The sequence below is a fragment of the Sparus aurata genome, chromosome 10 (genome assembly GCF_900880675.1).
Source record: "Sparus aurata chromosome 10, fSpaAur1.1, whole genome shotgun sequence".
In the NCBI taxonomy this organism is placed as follows: Eukaryota; Metazoa; Chordata; class Actinopteri; order Spariformes; family Sparidae; genus Sparus; species Sparus aurata.
The window spans coordinates 27846839-27858868 of record NC_044196.1 but is presented as its reverse complement, the minus strand read 5'-3'; the positions used below and the strand labels follow the sequence as shown (position 1 = coordinate 27858868).

Below are 12030 nucleotides of genomic sequence, written 5' to 3'. Positions count from 1 at the left end.
ATGGATTGTACACAAACATGCATGCTGGCAGTCTGGAACAATGGAGGAGAGAGCCCACAGGAACTGGGGAGGAGCCGGCCTTTACACCCATGGCTCCAGGAAAGCAGCCAATTGGCTTCACAGGGCAACCTACAATCAGACACACCTGCAACCAATCTCACACACACACGCACACTCATACAGGGTGAGAAAAGAGGGATATTAAAAACAGACAAATAGAAATATTTATGACCTCTAGGGTCGTAACATAAACTTTAACAAACATAAACTGTGACACAATAAACCAAAGGCTTACATCTACCCTGTGACAAAGGGGAAGGAAAACTAATAGCATTTTAACTAACATACAAGCAGGATAGACACCTGTAATAAACAACTGAACAGGCCTAACGTTAACTTTCCAAACGCCCCTGATGAATTTAAGTGGAGTAACATTAACACACGTAGACTCAGCTATTTATTGATTATTAAACGATGCTGCAATCCGAAGTAAGCTAGCAAGCTAACACTCTGCTCCAACAACGATCATTAAACTATTTATTTCACTCACTTCATCACATTGACGTTACTGTACCTGTATCTTCTTCATGTTTTTCTTCCTCTTCTTTCCGTCTTTTCCTTCACTGGGCGCTGGATGGTTTCATTCTTTTGGACCTTGTGGTTCTGCTATAGTATCAGTAAATCTGTCTCTTGGTCTTTAGGTCTCTGTGCGGTCAGATTCAGGCAGCTTGCCTCTCGACCCGCCCCCCTAACAAAGGACAGGTACAGTGCAACGAGCCAGAACCCAGAAAAAAGGCCTCTCCGTCATTTAATAGTCCTTGCCATGACGTTATATTGCTGTGGGCTTATATAATATTTCAAAATAACAGTAGTAATGGCACTGATAAAAAAAATATATTCTTTAATCCACGTGGATGATGGCGCCCCTAGCATTTGCCTATACTTCCTATGTCCAGGGCCGGCTCTGGCTTCATGTTAGCATGTTTTGCTTTCAAATGTTTGGCGAGGTTGGCTGTTGAGTTCACGGCAGTGAACAAAAGTTTCTGGCCAGGGCACAGTGTACACCTCACACTCAAATTCTTCCCCTTATTTTCAATCAGTTAGAAATAATGGGAATACTGCTGTCCCTCAGAAGTTACTGCTGGTTGTGGTTGCTCCGCCGCGTTTGCCATGATAACTGACTGCTCTCTGCATGCTATTGCTAGTACCAGCCTCAGTGTGGAATGGCAGCCCGCGACTATTGTGCAAGCGCGCAGCTGAGGCGGTGTCGCTGTCAAATCTGTCCCTGGGAAAAGTAACGTTGTGCCCAACTAAAAAAGGAACTGTTTCATTACCATATTTTCAGTAGTAACGCGCTACACTACTTTTTACCCCAAAAAGTAGTTACGCTACTGTAACGTGTTACTTTGTAACGTGTGTGTAACACAACACTGCTCTTAAGACATCGGGTCTCCTGGCATCTTCATCGTAACCACAAGTTAAAAGTTAACTTAAAACTTACAAAACTTAAAAAAAATAGATATCTGTTTAAGTGTACACTATATTTTGGACATTTTTGACACTTTACATTGTTGTCTGACAGCCGTGTGACACAGTCCACGACGGGGACAGCTACACTTGAGAGTAGGAATACAGTTGTTTCACAGTTGAGGAAATGCAGTGCCATTGAAAACGGATGTGTGACAGAAATGTAAAGCACAAATGTTGTTCAAAATATTGCATACGCTGAAATACATGTATATTTTCTAGATGTGCCTTCTTTTTGGTGGCTAAAATACGTCTTGCCGTCTGCTGTTTAGCAGCAATATGCTTTGCTTCCCTGACGATGCTGCGCCCCACTTATCCACACAGGGGGAGAGCTGACGGTCATCTACTGCAGAAATAACACTGTATAGAGACAGGTACCTTATACAAACCCACATCAGAAGAACTAATCTATCACTTAAGTACTGAGGCATTTAATTTGACAGCAGATTGATCTATAAAACATGTTGTAAAGGGGAAAAAAAGGACAAATTCAAGCTGGGTTAAAGAAATAGAGCTAGTATCACTTTAAAATCTGACCAAAAAAGAACAGTATACAAGCCTTTACTTGAGTGGACAGCCGAGGTATATTGACTGCTGTTGTGAACCATTTTAGCATTTTTAACAGCCATCTGTTTTTATCCATCCAGGAGATTGACACCATCAACGATCTATTAACTTATAGACAATCTGCATTCCCTTCTTCAGCATTCACATGTGTTCTGCAGAGAAACAGAGAGAGAATTGTTCTCTGAAAGTACTGATTGTGATCCAACCCCTATTCAATGTAGGCCTGCTTATGCCGTTGTTTCATTCAAACTTAAGAGCACCAGCTTCTGGCATTGTCATTCGGTACCATGTTGATTTCAGTAGTTTTGATGAGGCTATATCATTAATGACACACTTCCTCGACATGGGCTCACCTGCTGTTGTGAAGATGTGTGTGCATTAAGGTGAACAACTAAAGCAACAGTATGTAGGCAAAGTTTTAGAGCAATTCTGAAAAAGATGGATCTCATTGTCATGTCATCAAATGCTAATCTGATTGATCTCAATAAGACTTTAAATGAGGCTTAATTGACTACATATCGGATATTTGCAAATGTTAGCAGGCTAACACAAAAAAATAAGGTGGTGAGCATTTTCTTTACAGGACACTTGCTAAACACCATGCTTACAATGACAATGCTAGTGTAGCCTGAGCACCCTCACCCCTCCTCACAGCGGGGCGCTGTGTCTCTCTGGTGCACTGATTGATGGGCGGTCACTCCTCTATATAGCAGGTGGTTTCACCTGGCGCGCCCTCTCCTTTTGCCGTTCTGCTCGTCCTCAGTGGTGGCGGAGTGGATGTCAGCGTGGCGAAGCTCAGGTGGTGTGGCTCTGCTGGCGTTGGAGCGTCCTTGGCATCTTCACCACAGATGCACGTTATCTCTGCAGATGCACGTTATCTCTGCAGACGCACATTATCTCTGCAGCGCACAGGTAAGGCGCAGTAAAGTGCACCGCTGCCTCTTCTCCCCACTCACTTGTCGATTGTGTAAATGTGACACAGTTGTCTCCGCTGCAGTGTGGCAGACTGCTGGTGCTGTGGGGCTGGGTCGTCGTTGTGTTCTCCACGTGGTAAGGCGGCGTTGTCTGCTCCTCGCTTTCCATTCTGTTGTTCCGCCTCCAGCTGATTGCTATTTTGTGTGTTGCCTTAGCATATTTATTCTGACTCTCCACGACGCTGTGCCGGTGAGGTCCAAAAACACCGAAGCCATCACCTCCTGGACCTACTGCTGTTTTGGTTATACTGCAACTGTGTTTTGTGTCTCCTCGGCTCTTCGGAGCTGCGTCGTAGGTCAATTGACCTCAGAGGCTTGTAGCGGAGCTGGCACCGGGGCTTAGATTGCTGCCCCTGGGAACTTCATTAATTAATTAATATAATTAAGATTTGTATTGTGTTTTGGGAATGAGACTCCTCTCTATTAATTTAGTTAACATGGTTTAATAACCTTTTTCTTGATTTGGGTCTTTGTTTATTTCCCTGTTATTCAATTAATGTATTGTTATTCAATTAATGTATTGTGTGTGTGTGTGTGTGTGTGTTAGTGTGTGTGTTAAAGTGGCTGTGCTAGGACTGTGAGGCTTGGTTATATTCTTTTTGTTTGTGGACAGGTGCTGTGGGCCCCTGACGGTGACCTAATCCCTGGTGGTGGACCCTTTTCTTCACGAATGTGTGTGTGTGCAGTGTCACGGGTGCTTTTGTTAATTCTCCCTCCCTTGATTTGATTTCGGGCACCAAGGTAACCTCAGCCCTGTTCACCCCTTCATTTGGCCACAGCCTAGCAGCAAGTGAGTCAGCCAATGATGTCTGTCTTATTAATTAACTGTTAAATAAAACTGTTTAGATTTTTCTAAAAACGTCTCTCGCCTGTGGTAATTTCGGACTGTGCGACCTGTAATAAAGGTAATCAATTATTCCTTTTCCACAATTAACTATTTCCTGGGGCGAAACTCCCCAGGTGGCGTTGTCGGTGACACCTTATTACCCTCCACTTGCCACACTAGCATGCAGATGTTAGCTTGATGTTTACTAAATATCTGTCAGTGAAGTGTCAATTGTGTTTTTTTGTGGGCGGTAAAGGTGTTAGAATTCTCACACAGAAGCACCTAAAGATCCGAAAACATTCAAATACTGCAGAGTTCTTAGCAGCATCTGATTTTAGGATCAAGGGTACAGTTCAAATAGCTCACAGTCAAACTGTAACAAGAAAGAGAAAACCTTTAAAAGTCAAAATGTTCTCATGTGTAGAGATGAGAGAGAGAGAGAGAGAGAGAGAGAGAGAGAGAGAGAGAGAGAGAGAGAGAGAGAGAAAGATGTTACAAAACATTTATACAACACAGCACAGAAAGCAGTGTTGGTCTCTTATCTTCTGTCTGATCTGCCCGAAATCCTATACTTCATTTCTGTTTGACATTATGGCATCTGGTCCATTGCTGAACATGGAGCAGAGCTCTTATTGTGTATTGATGCAAGTGTTTATATTTGATAAAAATATTTTTTCAGTGATTTTAAATCCAATTTCAGGTTGATGTTTGCTATTTATCTGTGACTTGCGACTCTAACCAACGTGACACTTGTGGCAGTGAACACGTGACCATGTTTCCTACAAAGCTCATACAGAGTCATTTCAGGCTGGCCAATCAAACACAGTCTTCTCTCTATAGAGTGGAGAAGGTCTTGAGATTCTGTCATTCACCACAAGGATTCGAACACGATGACATCTCTGAGGCTTTTCTGCTTCAATCTGACATGTTTGTTCTTGGGGATAATGGGTGAGTTGAGTTTGTTGATTCAAGTATTCATTTTTTAACGTGTGGTTACTCCTCATACTGATGAGCAGGAGTCTCGTGTCTGATGTAATGATTATTCTGAACTCTTCCACAAAGAAGTAACTGGGTGTTTGCTTTGTCTCTCATGTCGCTTCAGCTCAGACAGCTGCTCAGAAGTTGTCCTCTGTTCATCCAGATGGAGGTTTATTATCAGTCAAAACTGGGGACAACTTGACTCTGACATGTTTCTATAAATCTGATGTTGGTGCAAGGCTTTACTGGTACAAACACTCTCTGGGACAGAAATTACAGCTGATCACTACATTCAACTATTTTGATAAACATGGGACTTTTCATGGTGAATTCAACAACAATTCACGCTTCACACTGGTTACAGGGGATGGTAAAAATCACTTAAAGATCTCGGATCTGCATATTTCAGATTCCGCGGCTTACTACTGTATTTGTTATATTAACACGTTAGAAATTTTAGAAAGTAGTACTGTCAGTGTGACGGGTTCAGCTTGGGTCCATCAGTCAGTTCTTGAGATCATCCAGCCAGGAGGCTCTGTCACTCTGAACTGTACAGTACACACTGGGACCTGTGATGGAGAACACCGTGTTTACTGGTTCAAACACTCTCAAGAATCTCATCCAGGACTCATTTACACCCATGGAGGCAGGAATGATCAGTGTGAGAGGAAAGACAACACACAAACACACACCTGTGTCTACAACTTGCCAATGAAGAGCCTGAATCTTTCTCATGCTGGGACCTACTACTGTGCTGTTGCCTCCTGTGGACACATACTGTTTGGAAATGGGACCAAGCTGGACTTTGAAGGTAGGAAACCTTCTAGAAAACCATTTGTTGAATAGTCACTATATAGTAAATAGTCTTACTCACTTATTCCCCCATAAAACTTAAAAATGGAAACAGAAAACCTGCTAAGGTTCTGTTTCTGATGTCTGTCTCTCTGCAGACAAAGGCCATTCTGCTGCCTTGGTGTATTTCTTGACTGGAGCTTTGACATTCACCACCATCCTGGTAGTTTTACTGGCTCTCTCAGTGTTCAAGATGAAGAAGAGAAACAGTTATGGGTCTACAGGTAACTGATAAAATCTATATCTGACAGCTTGTATTTTATATGTTTAAGTTTTGAATGAAACAGCTTTATTTGTGTTTCACAGAGTCTCAGGCAAGATTATCAGCTCCCTCCACAACAAATGCAGAGGTGAGATTTATCCTACTGATCCAGTAATTACCATCAAAACAACAAGTGTTATTTGGATATTTTTCATAATTTGATAGATACCCTAATCCACTTCTACACATTTTGTCACCAGTGTCATGGAGAGGCAGACAACCTCCATTATGCTGCTGTAAGTGTCAACCTGCCCAACAGAACAAGAAGACAGAGGAACAACACCAGCAATGATTGTGTGTACTCCAGTGTGAAGCACTAGAACTGGTCCCGTTTCATTTCTGCTCTTTCAGTAAAAATGGATTTGATATCATCCTTGTGGTCTGCAGTCAAAAGATGCAGTACAGTATTCCTAGGAATGATATATCGTAGGAAGGAACAGTTTAAAGTGTTGTCACTGGATGTCATGTTGTCTGGATTTATGGAATGTGAAGATTAACTTCAAATTAGCAAAATCAGGGATGCTCTTTCGGATATCCTCTTACATCAGTACTTATTTTATCAAGCTATCATATTAATTGGATATTGAGATGATACATGAACATGTGTGGTCACTCCCTGGCAGCACTTCCTCTGGCTGTGTAAATTCAAGTAATATCGAAGAAAAAAGTGATGCTGTTGATGATGGTATTTCATTAAATACACTGTTTATTGGTGACCTTGATTATTCTCCTTTCCACTTAGTTCAGAACATATTTTAATTATATCTTCGATGGTTTCAAACCAAGTTCCAAGATGGTTAGTAAAGGATCCAGTAAGGACCAACACGAGGCCCCTGCTGCTACTGTGAATAAATTAAGCCTGAAAATTGCACTGTCCATCTTTTTGCCAACATCATGTATGCCATCTGCTCTACCGCAAAATTAAAATCTAACCAGATTAAAGTCTGTTTTGGATTACACTCAGAAGTCTTTCACTAATTTAAAGCTTGTTTTAACTCCAAAAAGAGACGAACATCTATTGCACATGAGTATGGAGCATTGATGTTCCTCCTCTGATCAAAACTGAATGGAAGTCTAATAGATGTAGTACAGCGAAATTAAAACGATAGTGTGGGTCTTTTGATGTTAGGTTGTATGAGGCATGTATCCCTGGTCAGTGTATTACCAGCAGGTGAAGTCAGCTCTCCCCCGACGTGGAGAAGCAGGGCGCCACACCGACAAGTAAGTAGAGTGTTATACTGCTGAACAGCACCAACAGCAAGATGTATTTTAGCTACCTAAAAGAAGGCACACGTTGAAAAAATAGATATCTGTTGAAGTGTACGCTATATTGTGATTGTTTATAGTGCTTTAGATTGTCGTCAAACCGCTGTGTTATACAGTCTACGGTAGGGATGGGTACTGAGATAAGGTAACGGGCCCGCGTGCAACAAGCGCAGCAAAGTATTTTGCATGTTAGGGTGGAAAAACCTGCAATCTCTCAAAACATTCAGCGGAAAGTACATCACATAGCAGACGGAAAAATGCAATTTTCAACCGCATAGCTAGGTCATGAGCTCTGTCTGACATGGTGAAAGCATCATCAGGGTTGGAGTTACAACATGAGGGTCGTGGGGGTCTCTATGATAAGCAACCCTAACCATTGTTACATACCGAAACAGATAAATAAAATAATAGCGTAAACAATGGCTAGCATCAAACGTGACATGCCCAACTCTATATGAAGATAGAGGCCTACACCTACATCATTCGGAAAAAACGTCATGTTTCATACACAAACATTTTCTTCATGTATAATATTTGACGAATGAACAAGTAGGCAGGAATAGTGGAGAATGTGTTGTAGACAGCGTTTCAGAACGTTTATACAGTTTCTCCTGATGCAACATTTTTTTAAGGGATTCCAGCGACAAAGGCTTTTACAGCGATGCTGTAAAGAAACTGACACTTTTTAAGAGGAAGGAAACTTCTTAATGTTGCACTTAAAGCTGAATTTACAAAATGGCACTAGTGAGTTAAAATTTGCCAAACCCATTTCACAAAGTTTCTCCTCATAATGCAATAACTGTTAAAATCACTTGCCAGTGACATTTATCATTTCATTATGTGGTCCATATCCATAAAGTTGATCACAACAACAGTAATTTAATTTATATATAAAAAGACGTGAAAGCATACATCTCAGAGAGAGAGAATTACAGTACGTGGTAGGGGTGGGCAGATCGATCCAAATATCGATAGTATCGATACCAAGTTGAGTATTGGTATCGGATCGATACTAGCGTGATGAGATCGATATTTTTGTTTCAGTTTCTCTCCTATAAATTCAGCAAATCACACGTATTTCTTCACAGCGTTTGCGTAGCGCAGTGTCTCTCTTAGTCCTCAAGAACAGCGCTCCTCTTCACCTCTCTCACTCCACTCACGCAGGTTCAATGTAACTGTAACACAAAAATATATACTTATATTTAGATATATAGCCTACCTCAAGAATATGATAACCCTTTTGTGTATCTGTTGAAGAAACATTAGTATTCCTATTTAGGCTACATGCAGACAGGTTATAGATTTAATTATGTTAAATATAATTTCCTTATTTGGCTAAAATCTTTTTCCTGTGTTTTATCGTTATTATAATCATGATCAACTAATTAAAGGCAAAAGTACAAAATCATTCATTGATCAGAAATTTTCAAGTATCAGTATTGGTATCGATATCGGCAATACTGGCCCTGTATTTACTTGGTATCGGATCGATATCAAAATTTGCAGTATCGCCCACCCCTAGTACGTGGTCATTGTCACTGTCATTCATGAGATAATATGGTGAGTAGTTCCACTGGAAAACATGGGTCTTTTAAGCTTTTTTATTAATTAATGTTTGTGATTGAAATAACAGTTGGCAGTAATGTATTAGAAACACATACCGATCCGTGATTTTGCAGGTCTAAGAAAATATATATATATATATATATACACACACACACACTGTCGCGTTATTACTGCTTCACTTGTACATTTAAATTCAACTTTTACCTTATTCCTGTAATATGGAAAGGAAAATGTGATGCTGTTGATGATGATGTTTTATTAAATGTACTGCTTTCTCCTGGTCTTGATCATTATCCTTCCCACCTGGTTCAGATCGAATTTATTTTCAGAAGGTTTCAAACCAATTTTCAAGATGTTAAATGAAGGATCCAGTGTGAGAGGAAAGACAACACACAAACACACACCTGTGTCTACAACTTGCCAATGAAGAGCCTGAATCTTTCTCATGCTGGGACCTACTACTGTGCTGTTGCCTCATGTGGACACATACTGTTTGGGGACGGGACCAAGCTGGACGTCCAAGGTGAGTAACTTTCTGGAAAAGATTGTCCCATTCGTAAAATAGTCATACTAATCTCCGATAAAACTTAATTTGAAAAAAAGTAAACATGTTAAGGTTCTGTTTCTGATGTCTGTCTCTCTGCAGACAAAGTGGACTCTCCTGTTCTTGGTGTATTTCTTGAGTGGAGCTTTGACATTCACCACCATCCTGGTAGTTTTACTGGCTCTCTTGGTTTTCAAGATGAAGAAGAGAAACAGTTATGAGTCTACAGGTAACTATTACTAACTGTATCTGACAGCTTTTATTTTATGTATATAATTTTTGAATGAAACAGCTTTATCTGTGTTACACAGAGTCTCAAGCAAGATTATCAGCTCTCTCCACAACAAATGCAGAGGTGAAATCTGTCCTATCGATTCCTTAATTACCATCACAATATTGTTTTTTTAATTGCACAACAGAATTTAGAATTTGATCAGAACCCTAATCCACTTCTTCATATTTTCTCACCAGGGTCACAGAGACGCAGATAACCTCCATTATGCTGCTTTAAGTGTCAAGCTGCCAAACAGATCAAGAAGACAGAAGAACAACACCAACAATGAATGTGTGTACTCCAGTGTGAAGCTCGAGAACTGAACCTGTTTCAGCAAATACTGCTGTGTGGCTGTGTTGGCACACAGGAATGGCATGGGAAAGTCTCCTAATGAGGACAATTTGACCGTAGTACCTACGTCTCACTGTCGTGTTTTTATTGCTTTAAAAGTACGTTTCAGTTCAACTTTTATTTCTGGAATATTTATGTAATATGGAGGAGAAAATATGCAGTCTCATTGGCCAACTCACAATGCATTGCTTTCCTGTAGAACACGTTTTCCTTCAGCCATAGCTGTCAGGACACCTACTCATGTTACAATATCTGCTTGTTCTGGCTGACATTTTTATGTTGCTTGATGGAACAAGCAACATTGTGCTGCACTGTAGATCTGTTCACTACTTTTGTCCCTGTTGATCATAATGTTTATTAAATATTCTGCTTGCCACGAGTCTTGATTAATCTAATTTCCATCTGGTTCAGATCATATTTAAATACATTTCAGATGGTCAAACCAAGTTCCAAGAGGGTTAGTGTAAAGGAATTTTACTTCTCAATTGGTGACCGTCTTCTGTTCCCTGCCTCTGAGTTCAGTGTAGTCTCTGATAAGACTGAAGTAAACAAATCCCGTTTCTGACTGTTATGCAGCAATTGTTTCTCAATAATTAAGCTGAAACTCAGGTTAGACTGTTCATTCTTTCTCAATACAGAATGCATGTGCATCAACCCAAAAGGATCTATAGTATTGCATACGGTTTGACCCAGGTCACTCTAAAGTATACACTGACATCAAGCGATAGGTTAAATAGACCACTGTTCAGAATGATAGTGGTTGACAAACTGTACTGTTCGCTATTATTCTCCATGGTCAAAGCCTGTCAATAAAAGTTGGCTCTTAAGCTGTGTTGAGGAAGTTACTTATAAAAAGTAGTGTTTGCTCGTTACCCGTTACTTCTTAAAAAAGTAATCCCTTACTTTACTTAGTTACCCTCTATGGAAAGTAACTTTTTTACGTTACTGGTTACTCATACTTGAACTTTTATAGTGCTCGACTTTGGGCAGAACCCCATCTCATTTCCTAAATGTGTATAGGCCTACATTAAGTTTTACTATGGAGGACATAACAGGTATTTCTTTTGTGCTCTTTATTGTTAAAAAAACGCCACAAACAGAGCCAAGTATCTTTATTAAAGTGGGAGATTCGATTGTATTGATGGGCAACATTTCTTCGACGATGAACGAAGCGACAAGTTTGTCCAACCCTTGTTTAGATACCTGGTGAAAATGAAATTTTAGCTGCTCATGTGGACTTGGACTTGTCATATCATTTCCCTGGGGGTCTTGAGCTGCAAGCTTCATGCAGTGCCAGTCCTGAGTAATTTGGTGCCCTAGGCAAAATCTTAGACGGCACCCCCCTTGCATCACAGTCAATTTTACAATCAATTTTCATACACTCACACAGAAACTGCATGTATGTATTCAAGATTTTATTTCTTTTAAGTCAAAAATATCACACCAATTAAAAACTGAGGAAAGAAACAAGTGATAAAAATACAATATAAATAAGGCATTGTGTAAACATATTATCTCTCAGCCTCAGCAAGTGCCATCTCTGTCTTATCTATTGTCAGCCACTTTGCAAAATGACCTTCAACTCCTTCCATGTTGCCATGTGGGTATTGTGTGCCCGGCTATCCTCATGAACCTTCAGCAAGTGGCTTGCATTGTTCCAGTCCTTTAGTCCTTCCTTATTAAGTCTGTATTCTTTTGGAGAAAACATTTAGCAGCAGAAGCAGTGCAAGCTATCATTTCTGTTCGAGTACATCAGCCAGCTTCTTTTGATTTTCTTTAGTCCTGATGCTGTGTCACTCTGCTGTGCTGAGGTAGAGGGACAGGAGCACTTGATGATGCTGTGTCACTGGGCTGGTGGTGGTGAAATATGTTAAAAGTGCATCTGAAGAGAGAAGAGAAGTATATGTGACCACTGCATGTTACATTTTAATACAAAAAAAGATAAACAGATTGGTGTCATTCATAGGTGATTTGCCTATGAATGACATGGGAAAGCTAAGGTGTGGAGTCTTAACAGTAATACACTTTAACTGCACTTTAAAC

General features: G+C 40.4%; 1 protein-coding gene across 1 annotated transcript; it reads left to right on the top strand.

The window, feature by feature from the left end:
• The first annotated feature begins 4784 nt into the window (after positions 1 to 4784).
• Positions 4785 to 9959, top strand: LOC115589926 (uncharacterized). The gene is made up of 5 exons (XM_030431104.1): positions 4785 to 4842; positions 4997 to 5683; positions 5823 to 5948; positions 6031 to 6074; positions 9834 to 9959. Exons 1-5 carry the CDS (start codon positions 4785 to 4787, stop codon positions 9957 to 9959), a joined length of 1041 nt encoding a protein of 346 aa, XP_030286964.1.
• Positions 9960 to 12030: the final 2071 nt, after the last annotated feature.